Genomic DNA, 24,512 nt, shown 5'->3' with positions numbered 1-24,512 from the left:
TCAAACTAAATTTTAGGAAATATCTGTTAGACTTTTATTAAATGAAAATGTATTTCCTCTTTTGAAGGTCTTGGATTTTAGAATGAGCTTTAGTAATGCTTCTACCACATGAAATAAGTGTTGAGAATTTTTAGTTTGTTGTCAGGTTTAAATTTTCTGATGGCCTTAAACATACCTGTATATATGTTTTTGCAGTTCTTTAATTCAACGTTGGAAACAAGTTGGTCCATGGCTTATGTAAACACTTGAAAAATAAATCTATTTAAATGTTTTATGTCCTTCCCTTTCAAGCAAACGTTTCATACCTAAAGGGATTGTCTTGCTACACTTGTGTTGCGTTGGTAGTTTTGTCTCAGTGATTGGGTTTACCTGGGTTCACCTAAAAAAAATACTGTTCCACAGCCTTTATGATTATTAATTCAGTAGTTTTATCGTATTTTTATTATCTTTTATAACAACCCCAAACACATCCAGTGGTGTTGAACACATTTTTCCTACGATGTCACTTGGTTTTAAATACTTTGTTGTTTGAATGTTCAAGTTTAAAAAAGAATTGGCAGTATTAAAAGCTAAGAATAAATATATCTATGCAAATAGCTCGGCTCAACTTTGGTATTGAAAGGTTAGGAGTAGTTTTACTGTCAGTCTGAGAATAAAATTCCGTGTTTCTGAAAACTCGCTGGAATTTCAAGTCAGGTTCAAAAATCGTTTTCCTGTTGCCACTCCACAGTTGTGCAGCTTGGGGTTTTGTATGGAAAACTTTCAAACAGCTGTGGTGGATTTATTAAGCAGCAGAGCTTAAATCTTATAAGCTTTATAACAGTTTTATTGAGGAGCAGGGTTCTTAATATTTCCTGGGGTTTCGTTTCGAATCCTATAAAAATGAACCCTACAAATTTGTTGTTTTCTGTATGTGTTCTGTTTGCTCTCTGCAGGCTTGTTTCCTTGGGGAAGCTGTCTCCAAATGCCCTTTTTTTAACGTATGTTTGTTTTTGTCGTCTCTCCCCCCAGCAGCAAAGGCCACCCAGACTCAGAGTTCGGCTGGTGTGGAAATGGAATTAATTATCTTTAGAAAGTCAGAGGCCTGGTCTTTGTGCCCACACGCCTAGGGGGCTGCAGGCAGGATTTCTTTGGAACGAAGCATTTAAAAAATATATCATCAGCCTTTCCATTGCGACTGAAGTTTGGTTCGTCCCCTTTTTACAGCCAAAAGTCACTGAAATAAATACATAAATACATAAACAACAGCTGTGGGAGGTAAGGGCTGCTCTGTGTCTCGCAGGGATTTTGGGAGCCGGCTGGGCACAGGAGTCCTTTCCCATGTGGAAAGCTACCTTCAATTATTCCGTTTGGAAGTTCAACAGGCAGAGAAATGCGCGTTTAGACAGAAATGTGTATTTATAAATAGATGCGTGTGCGCGTCGCGCAGGCGGACGGCGCGGGCAGCCCCGGGGTCCTCCCACGCTGCGCGGCGCCCGCGCCCGGCCCCACGTGGCTCCCACGTGGTGCAGCGGGAGAAGCGGCGGGGGAGAAGCGGCGGGGGAGAAGCGGCGGGGGAGAAGCGGCGGGGAGAAGCGCCGGGGGAGAAGCGCCGGGCAGCCGCAGCCATGCAGCGCCGCAAGGTGGACAACCGCATCCGCGTCCTCATCGAGAACGGCGTGGCGGAGCGGCAGCGGAGCCTGTTCGTGGTGGTGGGCGACCGCGGCAAGGACCAGGTAACGCCGTCCCGGAGCGGGTGCGGGGGTGCCTGTGGGTGCTGATACCTGCCCGGGCCTGCCGTAATCCCTCGGTCCCGGCTCCTCTCTGCCTCCAGCAGGAATTAAACCCTCACAGCCCCGGGCACAGCAATGGTGCCTGAGCAGGAGGGAACTTGCAGGGATAGAGGGTTTGAAAATGGTGTGTGAGACCTCACCTCAGACATCTCCTGTCTGGGAAGCTCATGAGCATCAAACACAACTCAGTACAGGCTGGGGTTTTTGTGTTTGGTTTGGTTTTTTAAACTGGGGTGAAGGATATTTAATTTCCTGGCCAGCTGGAGTTTTTTTTTCCTCTCTCTCTGCCCTGAGCTGTGATGGTTTCTCGCTCAGAGTGGGCTTGGTGTACGGAGTCGTCTCGCAGATGAACCTGCTTGGTGGAGTTGTGTGGAAGAAATTAAGTGCTGAAGTCGTTTCTCTTCAGAGACTCTGGCCTTGTGTTTTTCGGCAGTGGGGAGGGGAAGAGCAGCACGGCAAACCCGTGGTGGGTTAGGATAAGTCGGTTCACAGAATCACAGAATTGCTCAGGGTGGAAAAGCCCCCCCGGATCCCTGAGTCCAGCTGTTCCCCCAGCAATGCCAAACCCGCTGCTACCCCCTGTCCCCAAGTGCCACATCTGCATGGCTTTTAAATCCCTCCAGGGATGGCGACTTGGCAGCCCTTTCAGGGAAGAAGTTTTGCTTCATATCCACCCTGCCCCTCCCCTGGCCCAGTTCCCTGGGAGCAGAGCCCGATTTCCCCCCCCCGGCTGCCCCCTCCTGTCAGGGACTTGTGCAGAGCCACAAGGTCCCCCCGAGCCTCCTTTGCTCCAGCCTGAGCCCCTTTCCAGCTCCCTCAGCCGCTCCTGGGGCTCCAGACCCTTCCCAGCTCCATTCCCTGCCCTGGACACGCTCCAGCCCCTCGATGTCTTTCATGCAGTGAGGGGCCCAAAACTGACCCCAGGATTTAAGGTGTGGCCTCCCCAGAGCTGAGCAGAGGGGAACAAGCACTGCCCTGGTGCTGCTGCTATACTGTTCTAACTGCTGTACAGCTGATAATTCCTTTGTCTTCCTAGTAAACGAATTATAAAAGAACTTGGAAAAAAATGAGCTATTCAGGTGGCAGTGCAGGAATGTTGGCATTATTTACTGATGGGCTCTGGCATCTCCCAGGTCTGGTTGTGTTCAGTGTTTTCACTGAAACACGCAGTGGGAAACCCATATTAATGGATTATCCATAAGAGATGAGCCCTAGGAACTGTGAGTAGCCTGGAATAATCAGTGCATGCAGTTGGTAGTTCTGCCAGAGAGGGGAACTAAGGAAGCAGGAGGTAAAATCCAGTGTCTTCAATTTCGTGCAGCCCTGGAGAAGGCACAGACACAGCCTCACTTCGTGTCCAGGGATCCCTCTGTTTTCCACAGCAAAAATGCAGCTGTAAAATTAAGTTTAGAAGAACTTGCTTTTAAACCACTTTGCTTTTGGATGTTCCCTCCTGAGCTGTTTGTGAGTGTTTGTGTGCTTTGGCAGGTCGTCATCCTTCACCACATGTTATCCAAGGCCACAGTGAAGGCCAGGCCCTCTGTGCTGTGGTGCTACAAGAAGGAGCTGGGCTTCAGCAGGTGAGAGATCCCCCGTGGTCCTGCTGCTCTCTGGGGAGCAAACGCTGAAGGTTGAGGAATTTGGGTGTGAGGGGAAGCCAGGTTCGTTCCTGGAGGAGCTGGGGGAAGTTTGCTCTTCCAGGACTGAAATTTGGCTTCCACAATGGGGTTGACACTGGCAAAAAGTACCTCTGGTTTTTTCCTGTAGCTCTAACACTGACTCTGCTGCCCTGGACCAAACTCCCCCTCACCTTTTTAACCCCAAAACTTGGGCTCCTCAGCTGTTGAGCCTCAGTCATATTTAGGACTGAGCTCTGACTTCCAGACTCAGCCTGAACATGCTTTTCTCAAACCCTTTCCCAAGAAAACTCCTGTGTGATTTCGCCCTCCAGCCACCGGAAGAAGAGGATGAGGCAGCTCCAGAAGAAGATTAAGAGTGGAACTTTGAACATCAGGGATGATGACCCCTTCGAGCTGTTCATAGCAGCCACAAACATCCGCTACTGCTACTACAATGAAACTCACAAGATCCTTGGGAACACCTTTGGGATGTGTGTCCTCCAGGTGAGGAATCGCTTGGCTCCCAAAAGGGGGCTGCAACAATCAGTTGGAATGCTGCAGGAATAGGATTTGTTGTTTCTGCCCCTTGGGTTCTGGTGGCCTTGCTTATCCCTCACGAGCTGTGTGAGGGTGAGGTGGCCTCGTTGGTAGGAGCTGTGACAGGACATTGGTTAGTGCAAATTTAGGTGTGAGTTAAGCTTGGAGGGATGAAGTTTAGAGGCTTCCTGTGCCTTTCAGTAGGAGCCAGCTGCACTGATGGGCTCTGGGCAGCTCTGAAGTTCTGTTTACTCCCCAGGATTTTGAAGCCTTGACTCCAAACCTGTTGGCCAGAACTGTGGAGACAGTGGAAGGTGGTGGAATTGTGGTGATTCTCCTGAGAACTATGAACTCCCTGAAGCAGCTCTATACAATGACCATGGTATGTTCAGCACAGCGTGGCTGTTCTCTACCAGCAGCTGCATTGAGGTGATGCTGAGTGGGTATTTATTGCTTCTGTTATGGGCTGTGATCCTCCTTCCATCATCTTTCCTGCTCCTTCATTCATCTGTGACTGGATTTATTATACTCAGGCATTTCTGAAAGGCTGCCAGGAAGGAAGGAATTACAAGGAAGAAACAAGAAACACCTGTCACTCACAAATGGAACTCTGTTCTTTTGTCCCATGACAGTTTTGGAAAGAATTTATTCTATCTGCCCATGTATCAGCAATTTAAGTTAAAAACATAGAGCCTTTGCAGTGTTTTGTGTATTAGGTGAGGTCAGCTTCACAAAACAATTCACACTGAGTGTGCTTACACCTCAGTCTGGAGTTGTTGCCATTGTTAATAATGCCAGTAGGTGAATTAAAGTGATAGAATATTTTTCCTTTGCATCCCTGAGGTGCTTGAAATGTTCTGGCAGAGCTGACCCTTGAGTCAGGCAAGAAATACGTAAGGCTTGTAAAGAAAGCATGGGTGGGGAGGGAACGTTTTTAACAAGGGTTTGGGGGATGTGGGTGTTTCACAACAGAGTCAGAATCCTGTCTGGGATGTGCTGTGGCTGGGAGGGGAGAGACAAGAGTGGGAAGGGAGGTGTGACAGTCCTGTAAATGTCACTGTCACTGCTGCCCCTTCTCCAGACTGACATTTTCTCTCTGTTCCTTTTCTTTCTCTTTCAGGACGTTCACTCTCGGTACAGGACAGAGGCCCACCAGGATGTGGTGGGGAGGTTCAATGAGAGGTGAGTGACTCAGGGTGCCAAGGGTCTGGGCTGTCTGCCCAAGGAGAGCACCAGGAGCAGCACTGGGTCTTCCTGACAGGGAAGCATCCCACAGGATTGCCTTGGAATAGGCCTTTTCTGAAGGCAAATACCCAGCTGGGGGTAGCTGTAAATACTCACTCCGTGTTTAGCAGAGAGTTCAAATGACCCACCAGGGAGTGGTGCTGGTGTTTTACTGAGTTTTCTCTGCCTGCTCAGGTTCATTCTGTCCCTGGCCTCGTGCAAGAACTGCCTGGTGATTGATGACCAGCTGAATATCCTGCCCATCTCCAGCCACGCTGCAAACATCACTCCTGTCCCCCCCCAGTCCCAGGTCAGTGAGTGATCCCAGCCCTTTTCCCTGGCAGAGATCCCTCTGAGTTGGCCACGGGGTGTTAAAGATTGCAAAAACAGGGAATTTTTTAAATTTCACCTTGATTTATAGCAAATGATGGCATTGCAGAGAGGAAGCAGAATGTTCTGCAGAAATTATGTGGGAGCTGTTTTTTCTTTCTTCATTGGTCTTTATTTTAAGTTTTCTGGCCCATCTCTCTCTGTACTCGCCCGTATTTATTAATTTTCCTGCACTGCTGCTCAGCCCTGTGAGGTGGAGTTTGATTGTGGTTGTGGAGGGATCTCAAGCTGAGGGACAGATGGGACAAGACAAATAAAAAGACTTTTTTGGCAGTTGGAGGATGGGAGAACACTTTGGAAAGAAATACATTGCAGGCTCAGGGCTCTGGCAGTTGTTTCAGTTTCTTAGTTACACCTGTCACATTCCAGGAAAAATTCCCTGAGGATAATTCAGACACGTATTTGCACTGTTAGAAATGTATCCTTTTACCACTTCCATTTGTAGACTGCAGTGAAGTGGAACCAGTTTTAAGCAGAAATCTCAAAGAATTTGAACAGAGCTGTGTGGCCTAAGAAATAACCAACACAGCTTCTGTCAGAGATGGTAAAAACATTCTGATAGGGCCCTGATTTAAAAAAAAAAAAAAAACAACAAAATAAAACCTCCTTTTAGCATTAGAACAATACTGACAGCAGCACAAGTGCTCATCTGCTGGCTGGAGAGGCTGGAGCCTTTGGGAACTTTAAGTGGCAAGAAGGAAAATCAGCCTTCATTGCCATCTAAAATAGATTGTGTTTGTGTCCAGGTTTATGGTTTGGCTCAGAAAGGCTTGATACTATTTCAGTATTGCTGCTGCAGTCGTTCTTCCCCCTACATGGACACTGCATGTGACAGGGGTAACAAAGATCATAAAGACTGAAACATGAGTTAAATTATTCAAAACATTTCCCCAGAATCTGTTTTTCCTATCAATGCCATTGTCTAATTACTGTTGACTGCAAAATCCTTCCCTCTTTTTTTTCCCCTCCAAGCTTGGGGAAGCCAGGATGGGAGAACCTCTTTGTGACCATTCTCCTGAAGATGCCTGGAAATTTAAGTGTTAAATATTTGTCTGTCCATATAAATGTTCCTGTTTCTAGGGAATATATTCTCCTTGTGGTAACTTTTCCTTCCAGATCCCTTTCTCTGCCCAACCAAAGGTGCCAGAAGACACCACAAGGGTAGAAATGTGCTGAGATGTCCTTGGCTCATCCTGTTGTGTGCTTGCAGGAGGAGAGCCTGCGGCCCCAGCACCTGGAGCTGAGGGAGCTGAAGGAGAGCCTGCAGGACACACAGCCTGTGGGAGTTCTGGTGGATGGCTGCAAAACCCTGGATCAGGTTGGTGTGGTGGCCAAAGCTGAGGTTCTCTGGGCTTGGCAGGTCCCAGTGTGAGAGAAATATGAGTGCTGTTTTCTGGGGTTTTCTCTAATCCTCAGGCAAAAGCAGTTCTAAAATTCATTGAAGCCATTTCTGAGAAGACCCTGAGGAGCACTGTGGCATTAACAGCAGCCAGGGGACGAGGGAAATCTGCTGCCTTGGGGCTGGCCATTGCTGGAGCTGTAGCTTTTGGGTGAGTGACCCCCCCCTCCAATCCCCCAGGCTTTATCTGCATCCCTGAGTTTAAAAAAAAACAAACAAAAACGAGATGGCAGGATCTGAATATATTTGTAATTTCCAGTCCTAAACCCCTCATATTTTTGGTCTTGTGTCTTTTGATTGCTGCATCCACTGTTGGTCAAGTTTTTCTTAAAACTCCAAGTAATCACACATAAATTGAGATAAGAGTCTGAAGAAATCTGCTGTGTTTTGGTTATTAGGTTATTAGGTAAAATCAACCCCTCCTGTAAAAAACCCATCCTATTTAGTATTTATGTGGTAAAATTGGTCAGAAAAACCGTTCAGCTCTTGTTTTGTTTTTTTTTTTCTCTGCAGTTACTCCAATATCTTTGTCACATCTCCCAGCCCCGACAACCTCCACACTCTCTTTGAGTTCATATTTAAAGGCTTTGATGCACTGCAGTATCAGGTGAGGGGAGCAGACTCATTTTACAGTACTTTCAAAGCATTCCTGCCTAGGAGGTTTTTCACCTCACCTGGGCTTTTGGCTACATATATTCACTACCAGCCTTTTTTACAGTGCTCTGCAAGGAAAGGAATCATGGGAGAGTTATGTTTCTTTCTCTGTTTTTAAGCAGGGTAAATCAGTTTCTTTGTGAAGCAGATTTTAACATCAGTAGATAATTTCCCAGTTCTCAGGCCTTTGAAGCTTTTATAAGAATTCTTGATTAGAATGTGAAATAACGGTGTCTCAGCCTTATTTTGATGATGATGATGATGATGGTAAATTATATTTTTTCTTAGATCTTCGCTTTTCATATTGTTGAAAAATGTTATTTTCCAGGAACACCTGGACTATGAGATTGTTCAGTCCTTGAATCCAGAGTTCAACAAGGCAGTGGTCAGAGTGAATGTGTTCAAGGAGCACAGGCAGACCATCCAGGTAATTGGCATTCTTGCCTTTCCACTCTTTACTCCTGGCTGTTGTTTTTGCCAGTGCTGAACTTGTTCTGGTTTTAAGCAGGTTCATTCTGTGTGGTGTGTAACTGTCCTGGTGGGTTTTGCTGAAAGGCAGACCTTTAGGGAGCAACTTCCTCAAAATACCTTCTCTCTTTCAGGGAATAACTTGTAGACTAAAAAGCTCCCTCGTGGGCTTCTCCCAAAACAAAAGCAAAGGAAGGTGAAAGGAGCACTGCAGGAAGAGCTTTTAGTGATTAGATTTCCTTTATTTTCCTCACCTCTGCAGATGAATTGGTGTGGAATTGTGCTAAACAAGATGAGTGAGCCAGTCCTTGTCAGGGCAGCATAAACCCTCTCCTGACATTTTGATTTCCACATCCCAGTCTCTGGCTTGGTGTTTGAGGAGAACAGGGACAACAAAGAGCTTTCCAGGGCTCCAGCTTTGTGAATTCTGATGTTTCCCTGATCCCAGGCAGGCTGCTGCTGGCAGTGACAGTGTCCTCTCGTTGCTTGCAGTACATTCACCCTGCTGATTCTGTGAAGCTGGGGCAGGCCGAGCTCGTGGTGATCGATGAAGCTGCTGCCATTCCTCTGCCCCTGGTGAAGAACCTGCTGGGCCCTTACCTGGTGTTCATGGCTTCCACCATCAACGGGTAAGGCTGGGGCAGCCACTCCGTGCTGGAGCTTCCCCAGAGCTCTGGATGGCTGCCTGGTTCCTCGCCTCAGGCACTGTGTGTTCTGTTTCTCAGGTACGAGGGCACCGGTCGGTCGCTGTCCCTGAAGCTCATCCAGCAGCTCCGCCAGCAGAGTGCCCAGAGCCAGGTGACCCTGACAGCAGAGAACAAATCCACAGCCACTGCCAAGCTCACCTCAGGTACAGCACGTCTGGGGCTGCTGCCGGCCACATCCCATGGCTCTCCCACACATCCATGTGCTTTGCAGCCGTGGGGAAGGGGCTGTGGGGGGAAATGGCGGAACTCCGCTGTTGGTCCCTCACGAGTGTCAGGTGGAAGGCTTCTAAGAGGTGAAAGTTAGCAACTGACCATTTCCTAATGGGGGAGCCCTCGAGAGCACAGGGATGCTGTGGGATTCTTGTGGCTGGCAGCACTGAGTGTCCTGTGCAACCCTTGCAGCTCGCACTTTGCACGAGGTGTCCCTGCACGAGTCCATCCGGTACGCCCCTGGGGACCCTGTGGAGAAGTGGCTGAATGATCTCCTGTGCTTGGACTGCCTCAACATCACCAGGATCATCTCTGGCTGCCCACTGCCAGACACCTGTGACCTGTATCCTCGCTGAATGTTCCTCAGGCTGGTTGAGGGTTGGTTCTGTGGCTGGTGGGATAAGCTCAGCACACGATCTTTTCCCTAAGACCTCACTCCTGGAGTTAAGCTCTCCTGGCACCGGTGGTGTGTGGTGCCAGGACATCACCAAACTCCAGTTTTGCTGCAGAGACAACCTCAAGGAAGGGTTGCATGAAGGGAATCCCTTGTTGCAGTTATAAAAGGTTTATCCTTACAGATGAAAGCTGTGAAAGCTGCAAACGCTGCCCAACGTAATTTATTCCTGTAGATAAAGCTGTGGAGTCTAAGGGGACAAGCCAGCTTGTGGCCCAAATCTTGAAAATAAACCAACAGGAAGCTTTCTCCTGCTTTCCAAGGAGGTTTTTTTCCTTAATCCCTGCGTTTAGGTACTATGTCAATAGGGACACACTCTTTTGTTACCACAGAGCATCAGAAGTTTTCCTGCAGAGGCTGATGGCCCTCTACGTGGCTTCACACTACAAGGTAGGGCTTGTGCTTCTTCCATCCAATTTCATTCCCAATTTCAGTGTGGAATTTTTCAGGGACAGCAGCGCTTGTTGTGACAGCCTGGCTGAGATTTCTGAACAGCTTCTGTTGCTTCTTGCTATTCCCCTTTCTCTGAGATCTCTGCCTCAGTCCTGGCTGAACATACTGGATTTCCAGATAGTCTGGAATATTTTTTTCCTTGAGAAAGTAAAATTCTAAATGAACCTCCAAGCTTGTCAGGATTTTATCAGTGCTGAACCTCATTTGCAGTTCTCTTTACCATGTTCTGGTGGCCTCAAGTTCATCAAGAGCAGCACCATTATGATACTGAAAAGAGAAATAATTTATCGCAAGGTTTCAAGACCAGGGGTGATCTGTAGATGTGAGTGGGGAAGTCCAGAAGCACTGAAGTACTGAGCTCTAAAAATCTGAGGCTTAAAAAAAAATTTAAGATCTGGTACTTAAGAGGTAAGGAGCTGTATGAAAATAGGAAGTTCAGGCTCATACATGTTAGAGCACGAGGTTTCCCTCGAGGTGTCTGGTGGTGTGACAGCCACGAGCTGGCCTGGGAGCTCCTCCATCCCTCAGCATTGTACTGGTTCCAAATTCCTTAAAAGCTCTACATGTGGAGAATAGAGGGATTGTTTAGAAATCAGCTGGACTTTGAAGCTCTCCTCACATGGAATAAGCATTTGGGTAACACTCTCAGGCACATCCGTGGGGTTCTTGGGATTGTCCTGTGCAGGGCCAGGAGCTGGACTCGGTCCTGATGGGTCCCTTCCAACTCAGGGTATTCTGTGATTCTCTGCATACTTTTTCATCTTTCTGATGTCTTTACCCTCCAGAACTCCCCCAATGACCTCCAGATGCTCTCTGATGCCCCTGCCCATCATCTCTTTTGCCTTTTGCCACCTGTTCCACCCACCCAGAATTCGTTACCAGAAGTCCTGGCTGTTGTTCAGGTAAGAGAATGACTCGAGTGTCAGTTTTGATCCTGCCATAGCTGAGTGGCTGTAGGAGAAAGCATTTTGGGTGTTCATGGTTTTTCTGCCTTCCCTGGCAGGTGTGCATGGAGGGAGAGATCTCCCGCCAGTCCATCATGAACAGCCTCTCCAGGGGAAAGAAAGCCTCTGGTGATCTTATTCCCTGGACCATTTCAGAGCAGGTGAGTGATTTGGCTGTGCACTCACACCCAGGCTGTATCTCATGCATTTCCTGTTCCCAGAGTGCCCAGCTGTGTCCTTTAAGTCGACTTTTTGTCCCTTGTGCAGTTCCAGGATCCGGACTTTGGGGGCCTGTCCGGCGGGCGCGTCGTTCGCATCGCGGTTCACCCGGATTATCAGGGGGTAAAGTACCTGGGACCCAGCTGTGGTGGTGCCATGAAAATGGCTCTCCAGGCAGAGCTCAGGAACGGGGCACACATTCCAGTTCCTCCAGTTTTTAGCATTTAAAGCTCAGGGCACCAAACCAGTGCTCCCGTGGTTCCTAGGCAGCACCGGCGCATCCCGGGCAGCCGTACACAATCCACATCCAGGGATCTTTACTGTCACACTTCCAAGTGTTTGGCATTTCCTGAGCGCCAGAGTTAAGCCCCAAGAATTACAGCACAGCCCTGAGCTACCAGCTGGGCTCCCACTGGGATTTTGGAGACCCTGAGTGTCCTCCTCCATGGAGCTGCCACGTGGCGAGAAAAAGCATTTTTGGAGTGACCCAGTGATGTCTGCACTGCTGATGGTTAATGGGTTTTAAGGGCAGAACGTTGTTGCTCTGTATTAAAAATCAGAGACCTCTTTTTGCTTACAGTGTGTTCCTTCTTCACAGATGGGCTATGGCAGCAGAGCTCTGACTTTGCTGCAGATGTACTATGAAGGCAAATTCCCATGTTTGGAAGAAAAAACGGTTCAAAAGCCAAAAGAAATCACAACTGTGAGCAGCGAGGTATGGTAATTTCTTTTATTTCCTGTCATGCTAAGCTGTGCAATTTCCCCTGTAAGTCTCCTCTCTGTAAGGAGGAAATAATCAGGTTTGATTTTCATACAAAAGAAGAGCTTTGATTGGCAGCTTTCTGTGGGGGTTGCTGCTAACCCAGTCCCACTTTTATTTTCCAGACTGTGGGTTTATTGGAAGAGGTTGTGACACCTCGGAAAGATTTGCCTCCTTTGCTGCTCAAACTGAGTGAGAGACAAGCTGAGAACCTGGACTATCTCGGGGTGTCTTATGGCCTGACACCCAGATTGCTCAAGTAGGACATGATTCTATTTCCCACTTACATCTTGGCCTTCTTGAACAGATAATGAGCTCTACTTGCCCCATTTTTCCAGGGTGTAGAAGTAAGAACAGCCTGTGATAGGTAGGGAGAGGTTAAATTCCAATTCCTGTGCCCTGTAGAAACTTGAGGTGTTGCTGACTCCAGAGCTGCTGGTGGTTTTCCTGACTGATGTAAATGCCTTTCACAGCACCTGGAAAGTTTGTTCATGTTTTGGCATCACAATCATAATTTTACAGTCCCCTGAGCTGGAGCCTCAGTCAGGTGGGTGCTGTTCCTGCTTTCTGTCAGTGTTCATTTGCACTGATTGTTGGGGTGTCTTAGAGACTTGTGCCTGCTCCTCACCAGCTCTCCTTGTACAGCAGATAAATGGCCTTTAACCACAATTTATTACTGTGCAGTCAGCAGCTCCCTAATTCTCAGTGGGTTTCTGCTTTTTCCCAGGTTTTGGAAGCGTGCTGGATTTGTGCCAGTTTATCTGAGGCAGACCCCAGTAAGTACCACACTGTTCCTGAGGGAAAACCCAGCCCTGCTGAAATCTCTGGGCATGTATTCCAGGAGATTCTGTGAGAAGGGATTTGGGGCGGGAAGGTTTGCTGGGGCTGCTTTTAGGGCTTGGTTTATGTTCATTTTTGTTCTTTGGGCCTATAGTTAAGGAGTAGAATTTTAGGGTTGGGAGTGTGGGCCTCCAGGTAGTTAGCACATAAAAATTTAGAGCAAAAATGCAGCTGTTGAAGGTTATTAATGTGTTTATTGGTAAAATAGCTGAGATTTACCAAATTCTAGAAGGTCATAGGTTTTCCATTAGGTGGAGGTGGTCAGTAGCAGGTGATGCATGTGTTGTGGATTTAGAAGATATTTCCCTTCCTCAGCTGAGCACAGAGTGCAAAAGGTTCATGGGGGTGATGGGAAATGAATCCATCACAGAACCACAGAATTGAATCTTGTTTATCAGAACGACCTGACTGGGGAGCATTCCTGCATCATGCTGAAGATGCTCAATGAAGAGGACTCTGAGCAGGAGCCTTGGCTCACTGCCTTCTGGAAAGGTAACTCTGACTCTGCTGACAAGAGCCCTCTGGGCTCTTCATTATTCTAGAGGTCCTCTGGGGTAATTTATTTTGTCCTCTTGCCCTGTAGATTTTAGGAGGCGCTTCCTTTCCCTGCTTTCCTACCAGTTCAGCACCTTCTCTCCCTCCTTGGCGCTGAATATTCTACAGAACAAAAACATCAAACAGCAGCCCCAAGCACGTGAGTACCCTGACTGGGACAGCTGAAAATGCACAACAGGGCATGGCTGGAGCCTGGCACCTGCAATTTGCTGTTTTCTCAAGATGTTCAAGAGAGGAGAGTCCTCTGGGGAGAGCTTGGAATCTGTGTCTTGTGGAGTTTTAGTGTCTGTCTTGGTTAGAGGGTTTTCCTGCTGCAGCGAGGGAACAAACATCTTCTACAGCAAAACCAGTGGGAATTGTGAAAGGCTGGCAGTTTCTCAGCTCTCACTGGTTTCAGTCTCTCCAGCATGTTGAGGTGGATAAGCTGGGCTGTTCTGGCAGTTGCCATGTTTTCCATATGGATGTCTGCCTGCCTGAAACAAACTTGGGCTAACCAAGCTGGCAGTGTTACTGCATTCTGAGTTGTGTTGGGAAGAGAACCCATGGGGTGGCAACTGGCCTTTCTCAAACACAGGAAAAAGTACTAAATAGCTGAATAAATGTTAAACACTGAGATCCTGGGTAGCTCTGAAGAACGTTCCTGACCTTGCTGCCATGTTATTGTCCCCACCAGCCATCAGCCGTGCTGAACTGGAGTCGGTTTTCATCCCGTATGACCTGAAGAGGCTGGAGATGTACTCCCGCAACATGGTGGACTATCACCTCATCATGGACATGGTTCCCACCATTGCCAGGATGTTCTTCCTCAGCCAGATGGGAGACATGTCCCTCTCTGCTGCACAGTCGGTGTGTACGGACGGAGTGGAGCGAGGATTTGGGAAGACACAGGGAGCACAGTGGGGAATGTGTGTCTGTGTTTGCTCTGTGACTGGGATACATGTCTTTTCCTCAGGCCCTTTTCCTAGGGATTGGCCTGCAGCACAAATCTCTGGACCAGCTGGAAAAGGAGCTGGAACTGCCCAGCAGTCAATTGATGGGACTCTTCAACAGGATCATCCGCAAAGTAGTGCAGGTGAGAGCAGCAGGACAGGCCTTGGTCAGGTGGGACCGTAATTCCAATATTAGCAGAAAATAGGGCACTAAGAGAGAGCTGAATCAGAGCTGGGCATCCTTAACACATTCCCAACTACTGACCGTAAACCTCTTTGTAAGGTGGGCAAAATCCCAGCAGGGAAATGTGTGGCAGTGATTTAAATGCCCATGGCAGGGGGTTTGAAGCTGGATGATCCTTAAGGTCCCTTCCAACCCAAACCACTTCATGATTTTGCGTAGTGATTTCCCAGATAAGAGGGCTTATCTTACGTTTTTCCATGTTGAATGCCCCGACCAAAATGCTGAGCAGACAACCCATGTTGCCTGAGCCATTGTTCAGGGCCCTGCTGGCATCTCAGCTTTTCTTGGAAAACAGTTAAGTTCTTTTCCAGTGTTATCTAGAGGTAGACTTGAAATCCAGTGAAATAACTGGAAAGTTTTGGATCTGGTTGCTGGTTTTCTTTCTCTCTAAGGTTCAGGAGAGCAAAGCTCCTGAAGTCTGGCATTAGGAGCTCATTGTAGAGGTGATAAATGATGTTTAATAAACCAAGTGTTACATGTGCTGGGTTATTTCATTTTCAGCTGTTCAACACAGTCCAGGAAAAAGCTGTGGAGGAGCAGATGGCAGCAACAAAGGATGTCGTGATGGAGCCAACGCTGAAATCTTTAAATGACGATTTGGTAATTACAAACTTTGCTCCTGGTTCCTATGTAAACCCTTCAGGGAGTCCCCTCGAGTGTAGAAACATCTAAAGTCATCCAAATTTTCTTGGATGGAAAGGGTTCCACACCACGTCTGGCTCTGTAAGGGAGTTAAAACCTGGCAGGTTTGCATTTTGTGCACGTGGAGTTGTGCTTTAAGCTGCAGTTTGGGGTTTGTGTACAGATAATGTGAAAATGCAAGTAGGTAAAAGAGAGAAGCTATTGAGGATCAGCTAGTATTTGTTTTAGGGGATGTATTTGTGGGAAAAGGCATTTTCCTGCCATTACAAAGTCATTGTTGCCCTCAGGACTTAATGGATCTTGTGCTGTCCTGTTGCAGGAGGAGGCTGCAAAGGAATTCCAAGAAAAGCACAAGCAAGACGTGATGAAGCTGAAGGAAATGGACCTCACACAGTAAGGATTCACCTGCCTGGGTCTCAGATCCACTTTTTCCCTGGGTGGAATGCTGGATCTTGCTGGGATTTGTGCTCAAGGCTGTAGTTGCAGTAAACCATCAGTAAAAGAGAACTAGTGTGTATTGTCAGCATTGGGTAAAACATATTAAAAAACCCCAAATCAACACAAAAAGAGCAAACAGCCAGAGCTTTTACTTAAAAGTGTCAACAGATTTCTCTCTTTCTGGTTCAACAGGAGTTTCAGATGCCACTGATTCTTCTCTCTCCCCTCCCACTTTTTGTCTTATAAACACTGTCCCCTGTGCTTAATGTCCCTGGAAGGTTGTCTGGCTTGACCCTACATTGATCTCTGTTAAATCTGAGAAAAGGAATAAAAGCATCTTGGAATCTGTGGCTGTCAAGTTTGAAGAAAGGACAAGAATGGGTGTGATTTGAAGTGACTGGCAAGTCAGTCACATAAGGAAAATAAATACAAGCAGAGTGTTTTAAAATGAATTCCATTTTGTAGCATTGATAGTGCTTTTTATCATTTTGGATCATGTTGCCTTGTTTTGTTTTTTCTCTCAGCCAGAAATAGATTTTTGTTCTCCTCCATGAGGAGAGAGAGACAAAAAATTTGTTTTGAATGCTTTTCAGTGCAGGTTATAGAAAACTTTGAGGCTTTGTCCATCATTGTTCAGCTCTGTGTGGACAAAGCCTTATCTATTCCAAATCTCCAGGAACTTGAGGTGGAGAGCAGCCACTCCATTTTGCTACACAATTGCTTTGCCTTTTTAACTCGGGGTGTAATTTCCAGGGTGCTTGAACACCCAGACAAGGGCCACATGAGCTTACTTGAGTAGTAATTATTGTCTTCATTTCTCTTTTCAAAAGCAAGCTGCAACTCTTCACTTTTCCCCAGACTGATCTGGAAAAGCCATCCCATGCCAGCTTGGCCAGCCTGGCTTTGTGTGCGTTTCCTGAACCTGATTTGGTTGGGTGCTGGCACAGTGGCTTGGTTTGCAGAGCAGTGTGTGCCTGACAGTAGAAACACCTTATTTTTATGGTTTTTCCTTTGTGCTAACAATTTGACTTGACCTTTCCTTCACCTTTCCCACTCCAGGTACATCATCCGGGGTGATGACGAGGAGTGGAACGAGGTGCTGAGCAAAGCAGGACAGAACGCTTCCGTCGTCAGCTTGAAAAGGTTAAGGAAGTTGAAATATTCCAGAGATCTCTCTGGTCTTCCTGCTGGCTTTGTTAAAATGTTTTGCAAAGGAGTGAAGCCTAAGGGTTCAATGCAGGTTAAGTGAACTCAGTGTCCTGGACAGATCCTCAGCTTTCCTGGAGAAATTGGGGTGTGAGAAGCTGTGAGCTCTGCTGCCCAATGTGCTGTGTTGCTCTAAGGATAGTCCTCTCTTCATTAACTTGTTTAATTCTCACTTTATTTCTGATGGTCTGATCCTGATCCCACACAGAAGCTGGGACTATTCCTCCCTTGGGAATAGTCCCTGACTGCCCTGTTTGCTTTGGGATCTAACACTGGTTGGGAGCCCCTGGAGAAAATGCAAATTCAGGGAAGAATTCTTTCAAATGTGAACTTGAGCCTGGAAAACGTCTGTGTTCCTGCAATTCCTTCCTTTTCATCCATCTTCTTTCTCCTGCCTTGCCCAGCATGGAGTCTATCCGTATTTTTCCTTGGGGATTTATAGTTGAGACTTCCCTGCTCATTTATTTCCCCTTCCTGGGGTGCCTGACAGCTCAAGTAATTATGTGATCTCTGTTCCACCCTTTCATGGTTTTTTCCATGAGTGCTGGAAGCTGTGAGTTTCCAGAGGCCTTCCAGGAAGGAGAGAGTCTTATCAGTTGCTTATAAAGATCAGAGCTTGGAATTTTGTTGCTTTTGCTCAAGTCAGAATCCAGTGCAGGGACAAAATTGTGTGTTTAAAACTATCAGTGGTAGTTTCTCTTCTAGATACTCTAAATTCCAGGTACCCCATTTAGGACAGATAAAGTTTTGAAAAAGGAAGACAAGAGCTAAAAATCAAGATCTCCTGGGTTAGAGAATCTCAGGACAGACACTCGAAAATTTAAGTCAGGCTCTTGTTTGTGCTTTTTCTAGCACCAAGTTTAAATAACCCAAGAAATGGGGTATTTTCTCCCTCACTCCTATCTTTACAACAAAAATTTCCCTGCTGGATGGCAAGCCAGTGTATTTCTAACAGCTGTTTTGTTCCTGTTTCCCAGTGAGAAGAAAAGAAAACTAGAAACAGCACGAGGACCCAAGCAACAGAAGAAATTTAAGAAGACTAAAGATCTAAAGCAGAAGAGGAAGAAATGACTTTAAAGCCGATCAATGAACTTGAATTAACTAGTGCTGGGTCTGTACTTAAGAAGTCCTGTTCTCCTCGAAATCAAGAGACTCTTTTGGAGGGAAGAAAAATCCTCAGAGGCATTTTTCAAGTGTTTGTATTATGGGAAGAGCAGAGTTCAAGTGTTTGTGTGAAGGTTTTTACATGAAGTGTGACTGCAGAGCGTGAGTGAGGGACTGGAATGCCCTGGGATGTTATGGCGGTGCTTGAGCAGCTACAGAGTCCCCATTCCAAGAGGGCAGATCAGTCTGTAAAATTCCTGCATCTTAAAGGTTCTGTGGTTTATTAAAAGAGTTTGGACAACAAAGGACAGAAGTGTGACTCTGCCTTAGCACTGCAGCACACCTTGATCTCTGCAGCTGCTGGGTCTGGTGGCCCTTTGGAGCTTGAGGGGGCTTTTACGTACTTTGTGTTTGGGGCTGGCTGATCACTGCCCACTAACTCTGTCTCCCTGCTGTCCTAGAGCTTCGGTGGAAAGTTTTGTGTTCAGGTTGCCAGGAATCAGCATTATTGTACCAAAACCTGGTTGTGTGATCTTCTCTTTGACCTCAGGGGCCAGTGGAGCAGCCAAGCACTGAATTCCCAGCTCTGCTGGTCCACGGTCCCAGCTTGGCAGTAACTGTGTGCCAGTCTGGAGCTGGGACTTGCTGGAAGTGTGGGTCTGCTGCCTGTGGGACTCCAGAGGCTTCAAACCCAGGGCAAACCTTAGACAGTCCCAATGCCAATCCTGAGTGCCCTGGTGCAGTGCCTTGATACTCTTCTGGCTTTTTGCTGTGGGGGTTTGGAACAGAGACCTCCCTGCAGCTGCTGCACAGCTGTGTTGTATTTACCTGCAGATCTCACAGCTCCTTTTCCTGACAAATCCTAAGGAAACAGTTCCTTCCTAGGTGAAGACAGCTTTTCTTCTCTAGGAGGCTGATTGTGATTAAACACAGGTTTTGCACAACACAGCCTGGGCCTGCCTGTGGTTTGTAAGCCACTGTGTGTGGGTTGGTGGCAGTGGCACATTGCTGAGCAGGGACACCTGCAGCTGCAGCCCTCAAAGAGAGGCTGGGATCACCCAGCAGCACTGCCAGGGCTGTGGTGGCCACTGGCTGCCCTGAACCGGCTCCAGAGAGCTTGGAAAAGGAGCAGACATGGAAGGCAAAGGAGTGTGAGGCTCTTGCCAGCTGCCCAGGATGTGCTTGGGAGAAAAGGTGAGTGCAAACTCTGTCTGGTTTTGCTGTTACTGTTGAAAATAGTGTTGTGCACCCTGAGATGGTCTTTCCTGTTGTTTTGTCTTTAGAGCCTGTTGGAGTGCTGGCCTGGATTTGGGAGGAGCCAAGTAGCCTGGAGCTGGGAGGTTTTTCCTGTCAGAAATCCATGCTGGGGATGTTTTCCCTGGCTGTCCCAAGGGGCAGGAACAGCTCTGGAGTGGCTGTATCCCCTGAAAAACCAGTTCAGGACTGTTCATCTGACTCTGCCCCTGACCTGTGGCTTCCAGGGACCCTCCTGGTGTACCAGATCTTCCATTGCTGCTTTTTAAAGAAGGAATTCCAAACACAGTAAGTCAGTCATTCAGTCTGAGCTGTGCCAGTGGTGGGGTGTGAGGGGGAGCAAGGGTGGTATTTGAGACATTCCTGACTGGAATTGGGGCTGACCCTGCACTTCAGACACCTCTGAGTGGGCATTGAAGGGCTGATCCCAGTGCTCCAAGCCCTGTGGTGGAGGTGAGCCAGGGTTTGATTGCAAAAGTCACTGCAGGGAAGAATGACAAGGAGGTTTGTCAGAGTGCTGCTGTCAGACCCCACCTGCCACTCTGGGCTTTGGCTTGGAGGTTGTTGTGTATTGGCCCTGCAGGGAATCAATGTTCCCTTCCCACCTCAGCCCAGCAGATCCCAAGGGCTCTTCCTGCAGTACTTATTCTTTGCTTCCCTTTGGGCTGACTTAATCTGCACCCTTCCATGAGCAATTCCTTGGCTTCTCCTGGAGAAAACCCCAGGGCAGAGGCAGTGTGCAAAGGAGCCCAGAGCTGTGCTTGGAGCAGAGAGTGCTGAGAGCTGCGTGTGCCTCTGCTGCCCCAGGCTGGCAATATCCCCATGGAACAGACTGGGCAAATGGCATTAGAGGAAGCACAATCCCTTCCTGGAAGAGGTTTTCTCTTGTGCAGATCAGGCACGGGGCAGGAAGGGAACTTTGGAGATCAGCTGCTTTCCCCCAGAAAGCATCACTCACACCAGCATGGATGACATGACCTGTGCCCACTGCTCACCATGCACCCGGCCAGAATCAAGAGCAAAGGTTGGTTTGGGTGTGAGCACTTGAAATAACTTTGAAAGAGAAGCAATCACCTTTTGCTGCTTCTTTCTTTCTTTCAGATGCTGGGATTGCCTCTGGGCACATGGGCTGAGCTCTCCCTGCAGGGAACTGTCAGGCCTTAACAGCTGTGAGGTTGTGTTCTTCTCAGTGGGGAACTGGAAATAATTATTAATTAATTAATTGCAGAAATGTTTGCTGAACCTTTCCCCTTTCCTGGTAGATCTTCTCTTTCTGCCTCTGAATTTACAGCTGTTCCCTGGTGTCATTGGCCCTGCCTGAATTCCTTGCAGCTCCTCACTGGGAAAACCTGGGATGACTTTGAGGGGACAGAGGAGACATTTTTAGCTGAAAACCTGGGCTGGCTGAGAGGGGACACAAGAATTGTTTGTGTAGGAAAATGGGAGGGGATGTCGAGGGGAGCGAGGTGGCATTTTTGAGGGAAAAGCTGAGGTGATGTTTAGGGCAGAGAACGCACATTTTTGGGGCAGAAAAGAGTTAATATTGTACCGGAAGGAAAACTTGGGGGGTAAAATTTGATGTAATCTGTAGGGGACAGAATGAGTATTTTGGAGCAAAAATGAGGTACTCAGTAGTAGACAAATAAGGAACATTCTGGAGGCAAAACTTGACAAAATCTCAAGAGCAGAGAATGAACACTTGGAGGGAAAAAGGAGGTGATGAGTACTGAGCCTGTGGGGAAAATTTGGGGGCTAAATCTGAGCTAATCTCTAGGGGAGAGCATGAACACACTGAGGTAACAGGAGGGAATCAGTTGTGGGCAGGTAGGGAAACTTGTGTAAAAATAACATTAAATAAGCTGTAGAAAGAACATTTTGAGGAAAAATGAGGTAATCAGTAGTAGACAGATGGAAAACTTTGGGGGTAAATCTTGAAAGAAGCTACATGGTAGAAAGTAAATAAATATTGAAGGAAGAATGAGGGAATCAGTAGTGGACAAGTAGGGGAATTTTGGGGGTAAAACTTGAAATAATCTAAAGGTTGAGAATGAATATTTTTAGGTAAAAATGAGGTAATAAGTTGTTGACAGTTAAGGAAAATTTTGGGGGTTAAACTTGAGGTAATCAGTAGTCAACATTAGGTAGAATTTGGGGGGCAAACCCTGAGGTAATTATGTAGGAACAGTAAGTGTTTTTGAGAAAATTCTGACCTAATTTGTAGGGGACAGAATGAACATTTTGGGGATAAGACAGACATAACCTGTGTGGTTTTGGTTTTACAATCTAGTCAGTGTACAGGGGACAAAATAGACATTTTGGTAATAAAATCCAAGTTAATCTGCAGAAGAAAGAACTCCTATTTTGAGGTAAAAAGGAGGTGATCAGAATTGGGCAGGTAGGGAAAACTGAGGGGGCAAAATGTGAGGACATCTCTAGGAGAGAGCAGGACCATCCTGAGGTAAACTGAGGGAATTGCTGTGGACAGGTGGGTAAATCTGGTGGGTAAAACTTGAGGGAATCTCCATGGTAGAAAATGAGTATTTGGAGGTAAAAATGAAGTACTCAGTGGTGGAGAGGTACAGAAAATTTTGGGGGTAGAATCTGAGGTGATCTGTAGCAGAGAGAATGCACTTGATGGGGTAAACTGAGGTAATCACTTATGGACAGGTAGGGAAGTTCTGGGGATAAAAATTGAAAGCATCTGTAGGGCAAAGAATGAAAATATTGAGGTGGAAATGAGGAAAGAGGTAGTGGACAGGTGGGGAAAGTTTTGGGGGCAAATCTTGTGGTAATCTCCAGAGCAGAGAAAGAATGCTTCCCTGTAAAAAATGAGGAACTCAGAAGGAGACAGATGGGGACATTTTGGGGGTAAAATCTCAGGTCATCTCAAGGTGAGGGAAGGACTATTTGGAGGTCAACTCAGCACTCACTGTGTCCTCCTTCCTTGGCAGCAGCTGGCAGGGAAGGGAGAAGAGGCCTCAGGCTGGAGAGGGGCAGGAGAAAGGCACTGTGGGCAAAGGCACCTCCCTGGCATCCCCAGGGCACCTGTGGGGAACACAGTGGACACTTGGGGAGCAAAGGGAGGTGATGGCATTGTCCCTTTGGGGGATGCTGGCATTTAGATCATTCCATCCATTTGCCTGCTGACATTTCCCAGCCCAGGGGCTTTGGCTGCCAGGGCAGCACAAAGATTGTTCCCTGGGTGGTGGGCAGATTTGGGGGTTGGCTTTGCTAGTTCAGATGAATTCTACCCAAAGCCCTGAATTCCCTGCTGAATTGCCACTGGAACAGCCTCCCAGTGCCTCCTGGAGCATGGATATTCCCATGCAGAGCTGCCTATTTAACACCAGCTGTGTCAGGAACCAGCAGAGCTTCCAGGGAAGCTCAGCAGGGTCAGGGCAAGGACAGCTTCATGTTCCATAGAATTTGCTGTTTGTAACCCTCATCCCCCAGCCCTCCCATGTCCCTGGGGGCACCTGACAGAGTTCCCTGGAATTCAGCTGCCTGCACCCCCCGAGCTGGGGCTCCAGGTGATGTTTTAAAGCAGGAACAGGCGCTGGCTGGACACGCTCCCAGCCCCTGCTGAGGCAGCCCCTGTGCCCACGGGAGGACTTCTCTCCCTGCAGGAGCTGATTTCATTCCAGAGCCTCAGGAGTGGCCTCTGCAAGTTCTTTTCCCTCAGGAAAGGGATGCACATCCCTGCCTTCAGGGCACCTGCAGTGGGAGCCACCTGGGAAAGCTTTCCATCAGTTGTGCAGTTCCAGCTGGCTCCCCAAAAACTCCCAACTCAATCCAAACAGATTTCTCTGACTCTGACCTTGCATTTGAAGGCATCTCTGAGGGCATTGCTTGGCATTTCATTGCTGTGGGGGAAGCTTGCCTTGGCTTTAACGCGGCTGAGGGAAGATGGCCTCAGGCTGGAAGGGAAGGCATTTTGGGTGGCTGGGACATAGCTGGCAGGAGTGTGGGAGGTCAGCACTGGGAATTGCTGTCTGAGCCCCTCTGCAAACAGCCCATGCCGACATTGCCCAGTGCCAGCTGTTCCTTGGGGCATTTTTGGGGTGTCAGTGGGGTCTGTCGGGACTGAAGCATCTCTGGGTGCCTGTTCAGAGCAGCCCCTGGCCGAGGGGCCGCGGGCAGCCCTTTATCCATGTCCATCCCAGCGCTGCCCGGGCAGCCCAGTGCCCGTTCCGGGGATGTGTGTTTGGCACACTGCGTGCCACGGGCAGGACACTGCAGGCACAGCTCCTCTCTGCAAATCCAAAGCACAAGAGCTGCTGCTTCCCTTCCTGGGCCTCCTGGCCTTCTCCTTCCCCCCATTCCCTGCCAGCTGGGACACACAGAGGGAGCACCAAGGAACACTCCTGGCAGTGAGCAGGAGTCACTGAGAGCTCTGTGCAGCTCTGGGCCAAAAGAATCTGCCCCAGCCTCAGCAGCCACTGTGATTTTGGGCTGTGAACACTCACCTGTGGGAAAGGCCCCTCTGCAGGCAGGAGCAGCCCTGACACTCTCCAGAAGAACTTTTGCCAAGGACCAAGTGAACCCTCAGGACTTGCCTTGCTCATTTCTCCCTGGAAAGGGACATGGAACGAGCACCTTTACAGCTGTTGGGTAAATCCTGGAAAGGGCAGGAAATCAGGGTTATGGGATGAGTTTTGTGCTGCCACACAACTAACTGATCACCTGTGTTGTTCCATGATCAGGTGCTGGCCATGGCCTCTGCCCTGTGGCCATTGCAGGGGCTGGGGTGTAAAGCAGCATTAGCATAAAAGAAGGGGCTGTATTTGCATAGGAATTACCTGGCTGGCACTTGGCATTCCCATCCCAGGCAGGACATTCCCAGGAGCTGAGATTGGTTTGGTTGGAGCAGTGTACTGAGAATGCCCAGGTGTGGGTTCAACTCCCAGAGGAGCCATTCACATAAGGGTTCGACTTGGTGGTTCTTGTGTATCCATTCCCACTCAGGATATTCTGTACTCTGGGAATAAAGAATAAACAGTTTCCACTGGACTTTGAAACCCAGAGGTTTTTGCATTGGAGCGTGCAAATCCCAGAGAAAGCAGGGGGGGAAGGATAGCATCAGGTCTCACCCGGCAGGTATCGGATGAGCGGCCCAAGCAGCAGCGAGCCCCGGCGAGGCCCCGGTCCCGCAGCGGGCGCAGTCAGAGCAGGAGCGGCAGCAGCGGCCTCGGCGCCAGCGCCCGGCCCGGAGCGGCTCGTCCCGCTGCAGCCGCGCTGGTTGGGCGGGGCCGCGGCGGGCGGGAGGCCCCGGGGGAGCGGCCCGGGGCAGGGGGAGCGGCGGCCTCGGCAGTGCCGGGGCTGGGGGAGCTCCGCGTCCCCGCGGGGGCTGCGGGCGGGGCCGGGCCGGGAGCGCCGGCGCTCCGGTTCCGCCAGGGGGCGCCCCACAGGGCGGGCGGCGCTGAGGGAGCGGCGGCCTCGGGGGGGGCCGGGGCGGGCACGGGCGGTCCCCGCGGCCCGGCCGCTTCCAGG

The 24,512-nt window shown here is 48.6% G+C and overlaps 1 protein-coding gene across 1 annotated transcript; it reads left to right on the top strand.

The window, feature by feature from the left end:
• Window positions 1-1,586: 1,586 nt before the first annotated feature.
• Window positions 1,587-18,059, top strand: NAT10 (N-acetyltransferase 10). Its single transcript, XM_082283898.1, has 28 exons — window positions 1,587-1,715; window positions 3,261-3,352; window positions 3,724-3,895; window positions 4,188-4,310; window positions 5,049-5,110; window positions 5,348-5,462; window positions 6,753-6,860; window positions 6,959-7,092; window positions 7,455-7,548; window positions 7,924-8,022; window positions 8,556-8,692; window positions 8,789-8,913; window positions 9,173-9,323; window positions 9,728-9,824; window positions 10,673-10,789; window positions 10,891-10,992; window positions 11,099-11,173; window positions 11,649-11,765; window positions 11,936-12,069; window positions 12,538-12,586; window positions 13,049-13,142; window positions 13,234-13,344; window positions 13,879-14,051; window positions 14,158-14,277; window positions 14,880-14,978; window positions 15,340-15,413; window positions 16,518-16,601; window positions 17,642-18,059. Exons 1-28 carry the CDS (start codon window positions 1,608-1,610, stop codon window positions 17,733-17,735), a joined length of 3,060 nt encoding a protein of 1,019 aa, XP_082140024.1. The 5' UTR covers window positions 1,587-1,607; the 3' UTR covers window positions 17,736-18,059.
• The last annotated feature ends 6,453 nt before the right edge of the window (window positions 18,060-24,512 follow it).

This window comes from Coloeus monedula (genome assembly GCF_965178545.1).
Source record: "Coloeus monedula genome assembly, chromosome: 6".
Classification (NCBI taxonomy): Eukaryota; Metazoa; Chordata; class Aves; order Passeriformes; family Corvidae; genus Coloeus; species Coloeus monedula.
This window is presented reverse-complemented; position numbering and strand designations above follow the sequence as displayed.

Bases quoted from the DNA above. Each gene is read 5' to 3' on its own strand.
- NAT10 (XM_082283898.1), top strand. From the start codon at position 1,608: ATGCAGCGCCGCAAGGTGGACAACCGCATCCGCGTCCTCATCGAGAAC. The intron at 8,693-8,788 runs GTAAGGCTGGGG...TCTGTTTCTCAG, and splicing joins ATGGCTTCCACCATCAACGG to GTACGAGGGCACCGGTCGGT. The intron at 9,825-10,672 runs GTAGGGCTTGTG...TTTACCCTCCAG, and splicing joins ACGTGGCTTCACACTACAAG to AACTCCCCCAATGACCTCCA.